General features: G+C 41.3%; 1 protein-coding gene across 1 annotated transcript in view; it reads left to right on the top strand.

Annotated features, from left to right (window-relative positions):
• The window catches only part of LOC132887194 (NACHT, LRR and PYD domains-containing protein 12-like), a 101,837-nt gene extending 86,542 nt beyond the window's left edge, over positions 1–15,295 (top strand). Inside the window, exons 11-13 of the mRNA XM_060922665.1 lie at positions 6,657–6,830; positions 6,985–7,161; positions 15,012–15,295. Coding sequence (XP_060778648.1) covers positions 6,657–6,830; positions 6,985–7,161; positions 15,012–15,030 — 370 coding nt within the window. The 3' untranslated portion in view covers positions 15,031–15,295. The remainder of the gene's footprint in view (positions 1–6,656; positions 6,831–6,984; positions 7,162–15,011) is intronic.
• The last annotated feature ends 1,363 nt before the right edge of the window (positions 15,296–16,658 follow it).

Consider the following 16,658-nt stretch of genomic DNA (forward strand, 5'->3'; position numbering starts at 1 on the left):
GAGCAGGGATGACGGTCTTGCCGCCAACCGCTTTGTTCCTTATGACCATTCTCATCTGGTGAGCGGTTGCCATGGTCACTGTGGCCTTGCCATTGGTCTCTCCTGGCCTTACCTTGCCGATTCTCCCACTCACCTTGGTGATGGCTCGGCAAGGGGTGGTCTGGACCGGGATTTTTTCAGGTGGGTCCCCCTTTTGGTGCTTCATCTCCTTTTAAGGCTAGCGGGGGCTTGTCCTCACCCTGGAGGCTAAGGACTCTGGGTTCATCATTGTTTCCGTTTGCGGTTTTAACAATGGTCTCCCAGGTCATTTGGGCTAGTTGCCTAGTTTCCCTCATCGAGTAGAAACCCTGTCAACACGCTAGTGTGACGTGAGTCCGCACGCTTGGGTGGAGGTTATGTAAGAAGAGGGATTTGAAGCCTCTATCTTCTTCCAAGCCTGGTGTGCTACTACCCTGGAAATAGGCAGTAGGTAGCCGTCTATAATATTCACGAGGCGCCTCAGACCGTTTTTGTTTGATTTGTATAGCACACAATGTCACGGAGGTTTCATCCGTGTACGGCGCATATTCTTCCCTCATGTAGTTGCGAAGTTTCGAGTAACTATCGCAAACATTTGGGGGTAGAGTCTCTAAAAAGGCACGAACGCTGCTACTGGAGGTCTTCCAGATCAGTTTGAGTTTCTCTCGTGTTGTGGCTCTCGGTAGGTCTATCAGGCATCGGTCAATTTCTCGTAAATAATAATTTACATTAGTTCTTTTATTATCGGGATCAAATCGCTCGATATCTTGGGCAAGTAGGTCAATTTGCCGTATGCGGAGGGTTTGGTGCACGTCCTTGTGCGGCCTCCTTCACTCTCCTGAGTACTCACTATCTGAGTTACTCTGGAATCGCTCCCGTTTCGCACGAGATGCGTAGTCTGATTCATCCAAAGATGGATCAGGGATACTGTAGCGCACTGACCTGGGTGTGCTACGGGCCTGGGCTCGGGATGAGCGCAGGACGACTCCACCCTGGCTAAATGACGACGGAGTCGTGTAGCGAGTTGATGGAGCTTGGCAGGATGTCTGGTTCTCGACCAGGTAATCCACGGTGTCTGGCTCGGACGCCTCTTCCCGCTCTGAACTTTGGCACATTGTTGGGGGTCTTTCACGCCCCACACGCCCTTCTTGGGGGGTCTGCTCCTTGGCAGCCCTTTTGGCGGCCTTTTCGGCTTTCTCTAGCCTTTCGGTGCAATCATCAAGGGAGTTCTTCAAGAGACTATGCTCCCTATATAAATCATTGACATCGGCTGCCAGCTCGGCGTTGCTGGTGGTCAGCCTGTCAACCTCTCCACGGAGGGATCTGATCTCTAGATCAGTATCCTGGAAGTGTAAAAGGAATAGCTTACCTAGTGCCTCTTGGACACTAATCGTTGTTCTCTTTGGATCTCTCATATGTTTTATTGAGTTGATTATGTTAATTTGGCATTCACGCCTACTCATGTCCTTAATGCTTGCCCTTTCGGAGTCAGAGCAGTGAATGAGGTCTGCGATGACCTCAAAGAGAGACACGTCTTGAGCATTGTCTTCAATTTCTGAGACACGAGGGGATGCCATTTTGCTTAGGTTGGATATTGGACAATTAATGAATCAATGAGTTAACTTATTAATTAATTGTTATTAATTAATATTAACTATGTAATCAATTAATAAGGCTTGTTTGGAAATGCTATCTCTTTTCCTAAGTTATTAATAGGTTATGAGTATTTGTGATATGGTTATCACGCTACTGTTAACCGTTTTAACACACCTGGGGATATACCTTAGCAGTTGCTTAAACAAACTGATGATTTATCTGTTGTTGCAACAATATTCAAGAAGTCAACAAACCAGTAGCCTCACACGGGGCACCAATTTAACTGTAGGTGCATTGGGTAATTATTAAGTGATCAATCTCACTAAATCTGAAGGTTAATAATTAAATTGAATCAGTCTCATTTGAATCGTTTAAATTGAATCATTTTCATTGAATCAGTCTCATATCATTAAATCAGTTATGGAATCAGTCTAATTAATTAATACCATTAATTAATACCATTAATTTTGGTGCTTAATAATAAATTATTAAACAGCTAAATTATGGTATATTCCAAATTATTATGATCACTTACTGTATTACATAAACCATAAGCACCTTTGAATTCTTTGGAGATTGGGCAACTTCAGAAATATTGGAACAAAAATAAATACACACAGTTTCAATAATAAATGAATTTATTATAACAAAGATAAAAATGGATAATAGCAGATGGAATCATTATATACAAATATGATATGGTGTGTGTGTGTGTGTGTGTGTGTGTGTGTGTGTGTGTGTGTGTGTGTGAGAACAAAAGATTAGCTTTGTGTGCTAATTAAGATGTGTTTGTGTGTGTCAGGCCTGGTGAGGCCTAGCTTGGTTGCTAGCTAAGACAAAGGAATGTTATCTAAGTAAAACAAGGAGCTAGCACGTGTTGCTAATGTGTGCTTGTGTGTGGCCTGTGTGTGTGAAAGGCCGTATGGCCTGAGCAGAAGGCTAGCATGGATTGCTATCTAAGGTGTGTTTGTGTGTGTGGGGGAGGACCGCCACGTGTTAGAGACAAAAGATTAGCTCTGTGTAGCTAACTCCATGTGTGTTTGTGGGGGAGGAGTTGACCACATGGTTAGGCCTATGGCCTAGCAAAAGAAAGAAGCTAGCGTGGGATGCTAACTGAGGCGTGGTTGACCACGTGGTGAGGCCTAGATTAGCTTTGTGTTGCTAAGTAGACAAAAGAATTAGCCATGTGGCTAGCTAAGGCCCAAGGACCCTCCCTCGTGGAGTTAAAACAAAAGGTGTGTATGTGAGTGTAGGGGGAGGACCGCCACGTGTTCCCTTGAAACAATACCCTTAGCCCTGGAGGCTAATGGGACAAAAGAATTAGCCATAGGCTAATTTCACTAACAATACTGAATCCACTGAAATCTTGATGCGATCAAGATACATGTAATAAGAGAATTAAGTATGTTAGTAAGGAATAAGGAAGCATGCACAGCCTATCTATTAAAACAATTGAGAGATTAAAAATATAACAATCATCAATTCGACATGCTGCATGTCTAACAGTGTAAACAAAACGTTCCTGAGTTTAAATTCACACTAGTTCAATAAAAGCAAATTCCTAAGACTAGGTTTATTTATTATGCCCCAAAATGCCAAGTCTTACTTCCATACTTCGCTTCTACGCAAGATTATGAGAAGATGTCCCGAGACTTTTGGAGCTTTCACCGTTGTGGAGATCTCCGTGAAGCACGGGGGATTTCCTTGAAGAGGCTGAGTTCACAGGAGCCCGTAGAGACTTCTGTAGAAACAAAGAATTCTTGGTCCGACGCTTTGTAGCTCGTGGGAAGGAAATCTTTGTAGAACAATGTGCACAGTGCTTCAGTTAAGAAAAAGAAAGGGTCCAGCCGCTTTCCTATAACTTTGAATTAAACTGCTTGGGCGGCAGTCGTGACGTCACTTCTAATACGAATAAACCGGGTATAACTCGACTGAGTTAAAAAATCGCGCGACTCTGGAGTCTACCTTGGCCAAGGGAAAGAAAGAAATCACGCTAAATCGTGGATCTTGCAAGAAAGAGGCCTTTCTGGGTTTGCTCGGCAGAGCGAGCCTCTTTGTGTCCGCAGACCGCTGGTCCCGAGACGGAAAGAGGAAGAGCGGAAGTTTGTTCCGTTATTTATGCCTTCATGGAGGACGTGATGTTGGTGATCCCGCCCCGGCGTGACGCAGGTTAACGCGGAAGTGGGCTGATGGGAAATGTAGTTTCTTAACGAGAAGGGCTGTATGTACCTACACAAGTCGGATTGTTATTTACATGCCACACAAACTTAGAAAACAGTCATATTCATATGTTGTCATTTTTACACACCGAATATGAACTGTTGTTAACTGATTCATTTTCCGAGCTAATCTAACGTTACATTCCTCAAGGACAGTTTGCTAGCTAGCAGCCAGTCACTGCACTGCAACCACACTTGCTAATTGACATGGTAGCTGAACCTGCATGCTGTTTTCATGACCACGCCCCCAGAGCGAATATTCATGAGTGAATTGGGCATGACGTTTCACTCAGTGGAAACCTACAGTAACCCTTTGTGTACCGCACACGGAGCGGGATTTTTATTTTTCTTCAATCAGAAATATTGGTAGGGACACGCCCATACCCAATTCTACGCCTATGGTCTGTACAACAGAGCAACGTGTTGTTGTCTTTTCCCCGTTCAGTGGATCCCCTGACTGGATAACTGTTGCATGCTGGGAGGCCCCGTCTCTGATAGAGAGCTGCGCGAGACGACAGAAAACAGCGCAGTGTTTTATTCAGTCAGTGGGTCAAGCTAATACTCTGGCAACTTCCCTATGTAGATGTACAGCGCGTAAATGCCAAAATCCCAGTAAAAAAAAATTACCGAATTCATTTTCATTTACCGTACAATAAGTCGGTATATCGAATATCGCGACAGGCCTAGTCTTTGCGATGGTTGCTAGGATGCTACAAGTTTTAGTATCGAGTGTAAACAAATGACAGCCGCTCGATTCTCAAACCTCCCTGCTCTTCTCTTCCAGCAGGCATCACAGATCCATATAATTTACCCACAAACATATTTATTTATTCTGTTCTCACTATATATGCACACGAGTTAAATGTTGAGTAGTAACGTGACAAAAATAAAGGCTTCTTAATTTACCCACAAATGTATTTATTCTATTTGAAAAGTGTACGGCAAACCAGCTACTGAAATTGGGACACTACTATTTACCTGAACTATTTAGTATTTGGCAAAAAAAAAAATGCACGGCCCACTAGCTGGCACTTCACGGTCCACTAATGGCCCGCGGCCCAGTGGTTGAGAAACACTGGCTTAGCGCATCTAGCCACTGGGATTTTTGCCCATTCCTCAAGGCAAAACTGCTTTAACTCCTTCAAGTTAGATGGGTTGTGTTGGTGTACAGCAATCTTCAAGTTATGCCACAGATTCTCAATTGGATTGAGGTCTGGGCTTTAATTAGGCCATTCCAAGGCATTTAAATGTTTCCTTTAAATCACTCCAGTGTAGCTTTAGCAGAATGTTTAGGGTCATTGTCTTGCTGGAACGTGAACCTTCATCCCAGTCTCAAACCTCTGGCCAACTCAAACAGGTTTTCCTCCAGAATTGCCCTGTATTTAGTGCCATCCATCTTTCCTTCGGTCCTGACCAGCTTTCCTGTCCCTGTGGATGAAAAACATCCCCACAGCATGATGCTGCCACCACCATGCTTCACTGAAGGAATAGTTTTCTCGGGGTGTTGGGTTTGCGCCACACATGGCATTTCCCATGATGGCCAAAAAGTTCAGTTTTAGTCTCATTTGACTGGAGAATCTTCCATGTGTTTGGAGAGTCTGCCACATGCTGTTGGGCAAACTCCAAACGGGTTTTCTTCAGCAATGGCTTTTTTCTGGCCACTCTTCCATAAAGCACCGCTCTGTGGAGTGTACGGCTTAAAGTGGTCCTATGGACAGATACTCCCATCTCCACTGTGGATCTTTGCAGCTCCTTCAGTGTTATCTTTGGTGTCTTTGTTGCATCTCTGATTAATGCCCTCCTTGCCCGGTCTGTGAGTTTTGGTGGGCGGGGCCTTCTCTTGTCAGGTTTGTAGTGGTGCCATGTTCTTTCCATTTTGCTATAATGGACTTAATGTAGGTCTGTGGGATATTCAAAGTTTGGGATATTTTTTATTACACAACCCTGATCTATACTTCTCCACAACTTTGTCTCTGACCTGTTTGGAGGCTCCTTGGTTCTCATGTTGCTTCCTTAGTAGTGTTGCAGAGTCAGGGTCCTTCCAGAATAGGTTGACTTATACAGACATCATGTGACAGATCATGTGACACTTTGATTGCACACAGGTGGATCTTAATCAACTAATTATGTGACTTATGAAGTGAATTGGTTGGACCAGCTCTTATTTAGGGGTTTCATATGAAAGGGGGTGTATACTTATGCACACTCCAGATTTCTGTTTTTACATCTTAATTAACCAACAATGTGCACCTTTAAAGTGGTAGGCATGTTGTGTAAATCAAATGGTGCTAACCCTCCAAAAATCCATTTTAATTCCAGCTCGTAATGCGACAAAACAGGACAAACACTAAGGGGGATGAATACTTTTGCAAGACACTGTACAAACAGTTTGGTGCTCTGGAAAATCAGTTCAATGTGAAATTAACCAAACGACAGTAACAGAGTATATATGTGTGTGTGTGTGTGTGTGTGTGTGTGTGTGTGTGTGTGAGAGAGAGAGAGAGAGAGAGAGAGAGAGTACTGTGTGTGTTTAGTTTGTAGAAACTTGAACACAGATCAGAGTGGAGTGTTTGTCGGCTGCTCGCTCTCACACGTGTGTGTTCTGTCCATGAGCTAATGGTGTGATGATAAATTGTAGCTGAGAGATTGTGGAGTGCAGAAAGACGTCGCTGCTCCTGTAAATGTGCTGATGTGGCGTCCTGTCCTCTGATTTCTGTGTGTGAGAGAAACACACTCACATTTCTGTTCCATGCTAAAGTTTAGCTGGATTATGGCTGTGTTTGTGTGTTTGAGATCAGTGTTCTGATATTTCATCATTTCCAGTCTGTGTGAGTGTAATCTGACAGAGGAAAGCTGTAGAGTTCTGTCCTCAGTTCTCAGCTCAAACTCCTCCAGACTGAGAGAACTGAACCTGAGTGACAATAACCTGCAGGATTCAGGAGTGAAGCTGCTCTCTGCTGGACTGGAGAATCCACACTGTACACTGGAGACACTGAGGTACACACACACACACACACACACACACACACACACACACACACACACACACACACACACACACACACTAAGTGTACTGTATATAAAGATTGTGTGTGTTGTGTAGTAAAGCTGAGTGATTTATGCTGTAACTGTGAGATGTTTCTCTCTACAGGTTGTTTGGCTGCAGGATTACAGGTGAAGGTTGTGCTGCTCTGGTTTCAGCTCTGAGGTCAAATCCCTCATCACACCTGAGAGAACTGGATCTGAACTACAATAATCCAGGAGAATCAGGAGTGAAGCTGCTCTCTGATCTACTGAAGGATCCACACTGTACACTGAAGACACTACAGTGAGTTACTGACTGTCTCTACACACACACACACACACACACACACAGTAAGAGTGATTTGGTGGTTTGATGTCTCTTTATCCACTCCAGAGGAGATTCTGTATCTGAATGTGTTGGTACAGTAATAAATAAAAACACTGTTGTGTGGTTGGTGTTCTCTCTCTGAAAAGAGTGGAAGAGAGCCTGCCCCTGGTGGCTGTATCAGGCAACAGTGTTTCACTCAGTGCGTTTACATGCGCATAGAGAAAATCGAATATCTGCCGTTGCTCGACTGAAATCGAAGCTCTAAATGGCATGGAAACACCTTAGCTCGGCTGAAATCGAACCGAACTGGATTTCTCGTAATCGAGCTACGCGACCTAGATTATGCGATTGTAGCCGAGCTACTTAGTGCATGTAAACCCTTTCGAGCTACGTAGTCGAGCTACTTACTTCAGCACTGCCCCTTCCGGAAGTGACGACTGACGAGACCACAAGCGGGAAACACAACAGCCTCGGTCGGCATGACACTTCACCTTAGCCGGCACTTTATTAGGAACACTTGTGTCTGGGCATGTACGCACCAGTGTTGGGAGTAACGTGTTACAAAAGTAATTAATTACTGTAATGCATTACTTTTTGGCGTAACGCAGTAATGTAAGGCATTACAGGAGAGAAAACCGGTAATATTTACTCGTTACAGTGCCAGTAACGCACGTTACAATGCATTTTTAACATGGATTGTTTTGTGGGTTTTGTGTGTTTTCTTCATACAAAGTTCGCGGATCACCGCGAGATCAGCTACTGATAAAAGTCCGCGCAGAACTTTTCACTTCCTTTTACTAACTAGTCACGGACACGGAGACCGACACAGATCACAGATGCATATATGCATCTAGGGAGGGGTGTGTGTGTGTGTGTGTGTGTGACAGAGAAAAAGTGAGAGTTCATACACAAAAACAGCCACATAGCAAACTCTCACTTTTTCTCTGTCACACACACACACACACACACACACACACACACACACACACACACACACACACACACACACACTCATGTACATTGACAAAAAACAGCCACATAGCAAACAGAGAGAGAGAGAGAGAGAGTGTGCGCGCGCACGCACGTGTGAGAGTGAAATATTTCTGTCGTGTTATTGTGTGTGTGTGTGTGTGTGTGTGTGTGACAGAGAAAAAGTGAGAGTTCATACACAAAAACAGCCACATAGCAAACTCTCACTTTTTCTCTGTCACACACACACACACACACACACACACACACACACACACACACACACACACACACACACACACACACACATGTACATTGACAAAAAACAGCCACATAGCAAACAGAGAGAGAGAGCGAGAGAGTGTGTGTGTGCGCGCACGCACGTGTGAGAGTGAAATATTTCTGTCGTGTTATTGTGTGTGTGTGTGTGCGCGCGCGCGCTCATGCACATGTAGTCTGGCCATTGATATGTAGGGCAATAGTTATGTGCAGATTATTTACAAGTAAGTTATGGGTGCAGAATGTACAGGTAGGACAATGAAAAAATGGGTATAAATTATGATTAACAGAGGGTAATACAGCTGGAACTATCTTAATAGATGTCCTATAGAGAAGGGCTACATTCACAGACGTGTATATAACACCAGATGTGCAGTTGCAAAAATGCAGATTGCTACAGAATTGAAGAGGACGGCACTGAACAGGTGCTGGTGCTGGTGTGCACGGCAAGAAGGGAAAGGACGATTTATCCTTGGTATTGTGGGCGGGTAAGAAGCTATTCCTGAACATGCTGGTTTTTAGTCTGCAGGCTTCCTGGCGAGAGTAAATAAAGTAATGTAAAAGTAGTGTAATGCCTTACTTTTTAAATGCAGTCCCATATGGAAAAGTTTCTTGAAAAACACATATGGATTTTATCTGTTTCAACAGAATATTATAAGGAACACATAGGGCACAAAACCCACATATACAAATTTCACAATGTTTATATATTTCCAGTCATATATGTCATATACAGTCTTCAAGCAACTAAGGCCTTATAGATTTCCATGAAGTAAAACATAGGGAAATAGTGCTACTTTTGTATTAATGTCCACCATGTCTATCACATGTGTGCTAAACGTGGTAGAGCTTATTGGCTGTCGAACTTCATTCGTTTGTCCTTTTCTTGATGTAAGAGTAACTTTATTTCAATTTAAGATGAAACACAACATTGACACACTCACACAGACATTTTAATTACAAATGTATTTATTGAAGTGTGTTCAAAACGGGGGGCACCTAAACTGCTGCAATTCTGCTGCAAACTGATTTGGAATGTACATACGGTATATACCCTCAAATTCAAACTGCTGGTCGTGAGAGTACATCTTGTTTGTTTTGTTGTAGTGTATTGTGGTGATATTAAAAAAGGCATAAAGATGAAAATTGTGTTTTTGTTCAAATACCTTAAATACTTTACGAGGACACTATATTCCAGCTACATGGTTTGAAGCTGGTTAGGAACACTACATATCATTGTTTATTTACAAAAATGTGTTATCTGTTCACAAACAACAGAACCAGACTGTTCGCAGTTCATGTAAACACATGGTCTCACAATGTTATTACAGTCAACAGCTCTTCTAATTCCTCTAGGAAAATTCACAGTTCTCATGTAGTTCAGTGATATTTTGACAGTACCTCCTCGAACCAGCTTTTGTACAGTACAATTTCCGAACTGTCCTATTGCATATAGATGATGCTGATCTTCGCTGACACAGAGGAAGTATGACACCTTGAAAACACTGCCATCTCTCAAAATCACAATAGAGTTGTTCCTTTTCTTTGTCCTGGTGTATTTCTGGCTGTGAATGACCTCTCCACCGACAACTATTCTGTTGTAGTACCTGGCAGTAGATGCTCTGGGTACATCTAACACTCCATACAAAGCATTCAAATCATTTTCTGACACTGGCCTAATCTTTGCCACTCCAAGTCCAGTTACCCTATCATATCTAACACAGTTCCTGACATGACGTTTAGTGGAGGTCATTTCTGTGTAGAATGCTTTTACTTCAGGTGGGACATCATCGGATGAGCAGGCCTTAGCAATACGTGGCAGTGCACGAGACCATGCTATTCTTTTGCAAATCTGCTGAGGCACTGCATTACTGCTTTTGACTTGTTTTAGCAAATGCCCATTGTAATTTTCGAACATGAAAGCAAACTGAGCCCAGAGAGGACCCAGATTTTCAACACTCTTGGTCAAATGTAGGTGTGAATGGACATTGAAAGTCATCTGATCTGCACTGTACAAAGACTCAACTGTTTTCACAAAAAGCTCAACAGCTACAAGAGCGTGGTCAATATCCTCTTGACTAATGTTTGAACCAAGTAAAATGCTGACAGCTTCCACAAGTAAAGCCCAGTGGTAAAGATACTTGTTTGGAAGTATGCCCTTCAGGACTGGCAAACTGTAATACAGAAGCCAGTTCTGCCATTCATGAGCTTTCCAAAACCTTCGCTCAACAATAGACCTTGGGACTCGGGAAAAACTGCTAGGAGGCTTAATTGTTAGAAGATTTCCATCCACTTTTGCTGTGTTCAAACCAATATACCAAGGTTTACTGCAGCTTTTGGAATCAAACCATAAAGTGGCTATTTGCCGGCAAACCCCCAGCAACACACAGTGCATGTAATTGGGGACCATGCCATTGATCAGGTCAAAATTGGGCAAGTCCACAACTGGAGATGGCCCTTTTATGCCCAAAATGATCTGTCCTGTATTTTTGACAACCTCACCTATTTCAACAGATGTGCTGTGATCTCTGCGATCTGGCATCTCCTCTAAAGAAGGATACACATGCACTGCCCTGTTGTCTTTTGTCAGTCGAACGCCTGGATGAAGACAGTGGCCACACCCATACTCTCCATTGAACTGTTTGAAATTCTGCAGTAAGGGTCGTGCAACAGCATCACATATAGCACATAATGCATAGACCTTTGTCGTTTTGAATGAACGATCTACTGGATCTTGCCAATGGAGACCTGTATGTCCAAGACTTTTGCATTCCTCCACAAAAGGTTTGAGGAAGCTGGACATCAATGGTTTAGACGACCCAAACCACATGCCACATAGAATGATGTTTTTGTCTCTTTCCTCTGGAGGTACTTCATTAACCGAGCATTGTAAGGGCCAGATGCTAAATTTAGATGACTGGAACACAGGCACTCCGTCGCAACTGAATGACAAAGAAAGGAAGGAATCACTAACTGATTTGAGATTTTTGTACAACTTCCCATCAGAAATATCTGTTATTCCACGTCTGATTTGGTCACTGTTAAGGTTTATTATAGATTAATTCTCTAAAAGATTTTTAAGTTGATCCCTCAACGGCATACTAATGAAAAACTGACTCATCTCTAAGCTTTGTGTCACCGTTTGTGTTGATGAGCAAATCTGACATTCCAAGTTACTGTCTTTTGACTTTGCAAGGCCAATATATGATTTGCAAACAGCACAATAATGATGGTATTCTGATTTGTTGACAAATTCTTTAAATGTCTTCTCTAGCATGTACTTGCTACATGGTATGCTCACAGGATTCTGACAAAATAACCTCAAGAGTTTTAGCAGGTCCTGCATCAAAGGAACAGTCCACCATATTTCCATAATGAAATATGCTCTTACCTGAATTGAGACGAGCTGCTCCATACCTATCCGAGCTTTGCGGGACCTCCCAGTTAGTCAAACGCAGTCAGACGTGCAGTCACTCCTGTTAGCAATGTAGCTAGGCTCAGTATGGCCAACGGTATTTTTTGGGGCTGTAGTTAGATGTGACCAAACTCTTCCGCGTTTTTCCTGTTTACATAGGTTTATATGACCAGTGATATGAAACAAGTTCAGTTACACAAATTGAAACGTAGCGATTTTCTATGCTATGGAAAGTCTGCACTATAATGACAGGCGTACTAACACCTTCTGCGCGCTTCGGCAGCGCATTGATATCTGAGCTCCGTATCAATGCGCTGCCGAAGCGCGCAGAAGGTGTTAGTACGCCTGTCATTATAGTGCGGACTTTCCATAGCATAGAAAATCGCTACGTTTCAATTTGTGTAACTGAACTTGTTTCATATCACTGGTCATATAAACCTATGTAAACAGGAAAAACGCGGAAGAGTTTGGTCACATCTAACTACAGCCCCAAAAAATACCGTTGGCCATACTGAGCCTAGCTACATTGCTAACAGGAGTGACAGCGCGTCTGACTGCGTCTGACTAACTGGGAGGTCGCGCAAAGCTCGGATAGGTACGGAGCAGCTCGTCTCAATTCAGGTAAGAGCATATTTCATTATGGAAATATGGTGGACTGTTCCTTTAAAGCCCCTGTTACATTGTGCCTCAAAGAAAATGCAAGAATGTTCAGCCAACTGATATCTCTGACATGATGATTTGAGGGACCAGGAGAGGCACTGTTTGGTTGGTTCACATTCTGTAACAAATGGAAAAGAAGCAAAGTATGAGTGACATTAGTGTTAGAAGAATAAATATGTTATACTTTAAATATTGCTATTCATACTTTTCACCATATAAAATTGTAAGAACAATGCGTTATGGTATCTGATGATTTCAATGCCTGATCTGTAATGCATAGTTATTACAAAATGGGCAAGGACAACTCTTAACACCCATGTACGTACGAAATGCCAACACAAAGTCCGTACATTTTCCTCACACAAAGTGTGAGACAAATGTATTATGCACCTGTATTTCTGATGAGGTCCATGCTGCTGAAGTGTCTGGTAACTGAGACATAAGGCTTTCATCCTAAAAAACAACAACAGTTGTGTTACTGTTTACCTTATAAATAAATACAAAATGCATTATGGTATCTGATGATTTCAGCACCTGATCTGAAATCCAAAGTTATAGCAAAATATTGCAGAACACCTGTAACACGTATGTACGCACAAAATGTTAAAAAGTGCATACATTTTCCGTACATAGTGTGAGATAAATGTCTTATGCACCTGTATTTCTGATGAGGTCCGCGCTGCTTCAGTGTCTGGTAACTGTGACAGAGGGATTCCATCCTAAAAAGAACAACACTTGTCTTACTGTTCACCTTATAAATAAAGAAAATATGCATTATGGTATCTGATGATTTCAGCGCCTGACCTGGAATCCACAGTTATTACAAAATATTGCAGAATACCTCTTACACGAATGCACACACAAAATGCTAACACAAAGTGCGCACATTTTTGGTACACACAGTGTGAGACAAATGTATTATGCACCTGTATTTCTGATGAGGTCCACGCTGCTTCAGTGTCTGGTAACTGTGACATAAGGCTTTCATCCTAAAAAAACAATAATAGTTGTCTGGTCTAATGGTTAGGGAGTTGGTCTTAGGATTAAAAGTTTGTGAGTTCAAATCCCATACCATCCAAAAGAAAATAAAAAGATTTTCAACCGAGCTTTGTATGTTATTGACAGAAATCATTTATGATAAGTGTATGTATTATTGGTTTACATTATATGATATGTATATGTAGACATATAGTAATGTTATTGCTGTAATATGAGAAATTAATAGGAAATACATAAAGCTTTAGAAGCAGATGCACAATTTTCCTATTAAAAACATATGAAAACCATGCAAAATTCATCCAGACATTAGGCACAGAAATGGCTGTAAGTCATATATAATTTCAGTAAAACTTGCATATGAATCACTGCAAAAACCTAATGATTTCTATAGGAATATTCCTGTATTACATATGAAAACCATGCAAAATTCATGTAGACATTGGGCACAAACATGTGTAAGTCATATATAAGTTCAGTAAGCCTTCAGTATGATTCAATATAAAAACTTACAATGGTTTATATTGGAATACAACGGTTATATCCTATAATTCTTACAAATATCATATATTACTCTTTATTGTTGGCATATAAAATTCATATAACGCTTTATACTTCATGCATATATGACTGGAAAATTCCATGTGAGTTGGCTGTGTGTTTTTTACTAAGAAAATGGCCATAAACGGTCTGATTTTGCGTAGAACATCTACTGAACATACAAGAAACTCAGAGGGCAATTCGGCCCGATTCTATATGATTTAAGTAAGGAAGATGCATGGTTGCCGTATATGAATCATATGTTTTTTTTTCATATGGGGTAATATTGTAATGTAACGCATTACTTAAAAATGACAGCAAAAAGTAAGTAATAAGTAATGCATTACAGTTCTTGAGTAACTTGCCCAACACTGGTACGCACCCATTTCCAATTAGTTGGTAAGTTATTAGCATGTTAGCAGGCTAACAGTTAATATGTTCACCATTACAGATCAACTTCAACTTAGTGGCCATTTTATTAGGAACACTTCTGTTCGTACATACAAACTACAAACACTCTTCTTGTGAACACGGAACTGATAACTTTGTTTATACTCTTGAATAGCTCTTCTTCATGATGATAACCGGAAGAGTACCAACACGATGGGGCGTGTAACGCCACCTGTGGCTCGGGCGCACAATGTACCTCACACAATAGCTCGATTTCCTTGTGTGCATGTAGGATTGGATTTCTCTGGCACCCCTGCTGGGACCCTTAGCTCGATTACCGACAGCAGCTCGATTTGGATGTGCATGTAAACATACTGACTGAGAAAGAATGGATCCCTCCCCTTTCATTTACACACATTTTGACATAATTAGTGGTATTTATGGTTTTGTATTTTGTAAACTTGAATCTGTGCTTTGTGTGTTCTGAGACACATTTTTCTTGTCATGAACCTGATGACTGATTCTGATAAAAACATGTTCAAATCTGATCGTTCTGCTCTTTACTCCTTCTTTACAGATTTAGATTTTCCTCCTGATCTGATCTGAGTCTCACACACAGAGGATGATGAGGATAAACCCTTACAGTACAAAGTGATTTGAAAATCATCATCATTTAGTGATAATCAGATGTGTACAACATGTCAGCACTTCCACTTCTCTAGTTGTTTGTAAAAATACACCAGCTGAGATAAATAAACTTTAATGAACTCAACACTCATAAATATTTTCTTATTAATATCTTTTACAGCAAAACAGAAACTGTTAATGCACATCGAACATCATTTAATAGTTTTGTATGTACAGTATGCTTCTGTTTTCCATTTACATGCAGCAGAAGGTCACATTTATGTTTAAAACACATCCTAAATATCTTATAGTATCAGTTCACTGCAGTCATTTGATCATTGTACAAAGTTACACACTGTTTATAACTGCGTAAAGTAAATTATTTTCCTCCTGAAATTATAAAATTCAGATGAGAGAGGTTTAATTTGGTTGACTCTGTACATAACTAATGTTTTAATCAATTTTTAAATGCTGTGTTTATAAAAATGAAGATGATTATCAATTCTGTATTGAATGTTAGAAATATTTGTGTGAAGACACTTCACTGTGTATATGTACTGTGTGTGTGTGTCAATACACATCGATATCCTGATTATTGATCAGCATGTTCTTTTCTCGAAGCATCTTTGAGACACTGATGGTTTAAAATTACATTGAAATGAATAATTTGCTGTAAATCGCTGTTTCATATTGTAGACTATTATACTACCATTTAATATTGCGTTATAAGCATAATAGCTTTGGGTGACCACAGGAGGGGAACATTCCAGTCATCTGGTTGTGGAGAGAGCCCCCTCTGCTCTCGCTCTCTCTCCTTAAATAGGGCGCGGTCCCTGTGGAGACACACAAACACAGGTTGCCGTCAGGTGTAATGATTCTGCCACTTACCTTCCCTGACTCCGCCCTCCTGTCACAGACCGGCACTTGACCACGCCCCCGCTGCCACAGAGCTCTTTAGACTATGCAAAATAGCTGTGGCACTCCCAGTGAGCTCTGCCTCTTGTGAGCAGAGTTTCTCCACTTTGAAACTGGTGAAGACCTACCTCCGATCCACCATTAGTGAGGAGCGTCTAAGCAATCTTGGTGTGCTCAGCACTGAATCTCGAAGGTCCAAGGCTTTGAACCTTGATGCATTTGTAGACCGTTTCTCAAGGAGTCACAATCACAGAATCTTGTTGTTGCAGTGTTTCAGCCTGCTGTGAATGCTATAGGGTGATTCTGAAACCACTGTATGTGAATTTATTTTTTCTTTTTATTCCCCCCCCGCTGTACATAAAGAGTGAGATGATGACAGTGTGATTTAGATAAAGATAGTGATTGTGAAAAAGAAAATTCATTCATACTGTGAATTTAAAAAGTGTCATGGTACAGATAAAAGGTTCATTGTATGCAAAAATAGAAATCTTATTTTACAAAAAAGAGAAACATGGTTTTAAGATTTATTGAGCACAATTTATTTTATGTTTAGGCTATTGAAACAATGTTTATCTCATTGTATTTATGCTCAATGTATTTTGTTTTGGTTTTAAATAAACTAAACAAAACATTTTGAACGCTTAAATATTGCCATGTTTTGTCCTTATATGTGCCCCCCTGA

Source organism: Neoarius graeffei, chromosome 5 (assembly GCF_027579695.1).
Source record: "Neoarius graeffei isolate fNeoGra1 chromosome 5, fNeoGra1.pri, whole genome shotgun sequence".
Taxonomy (NCBI): domain Eukaryota; kingdom Metazoa; phylum Chordata; class Actinopteri; order Siluriformes; family Ariidae; genus Neoarius; species Neoarius graeffei.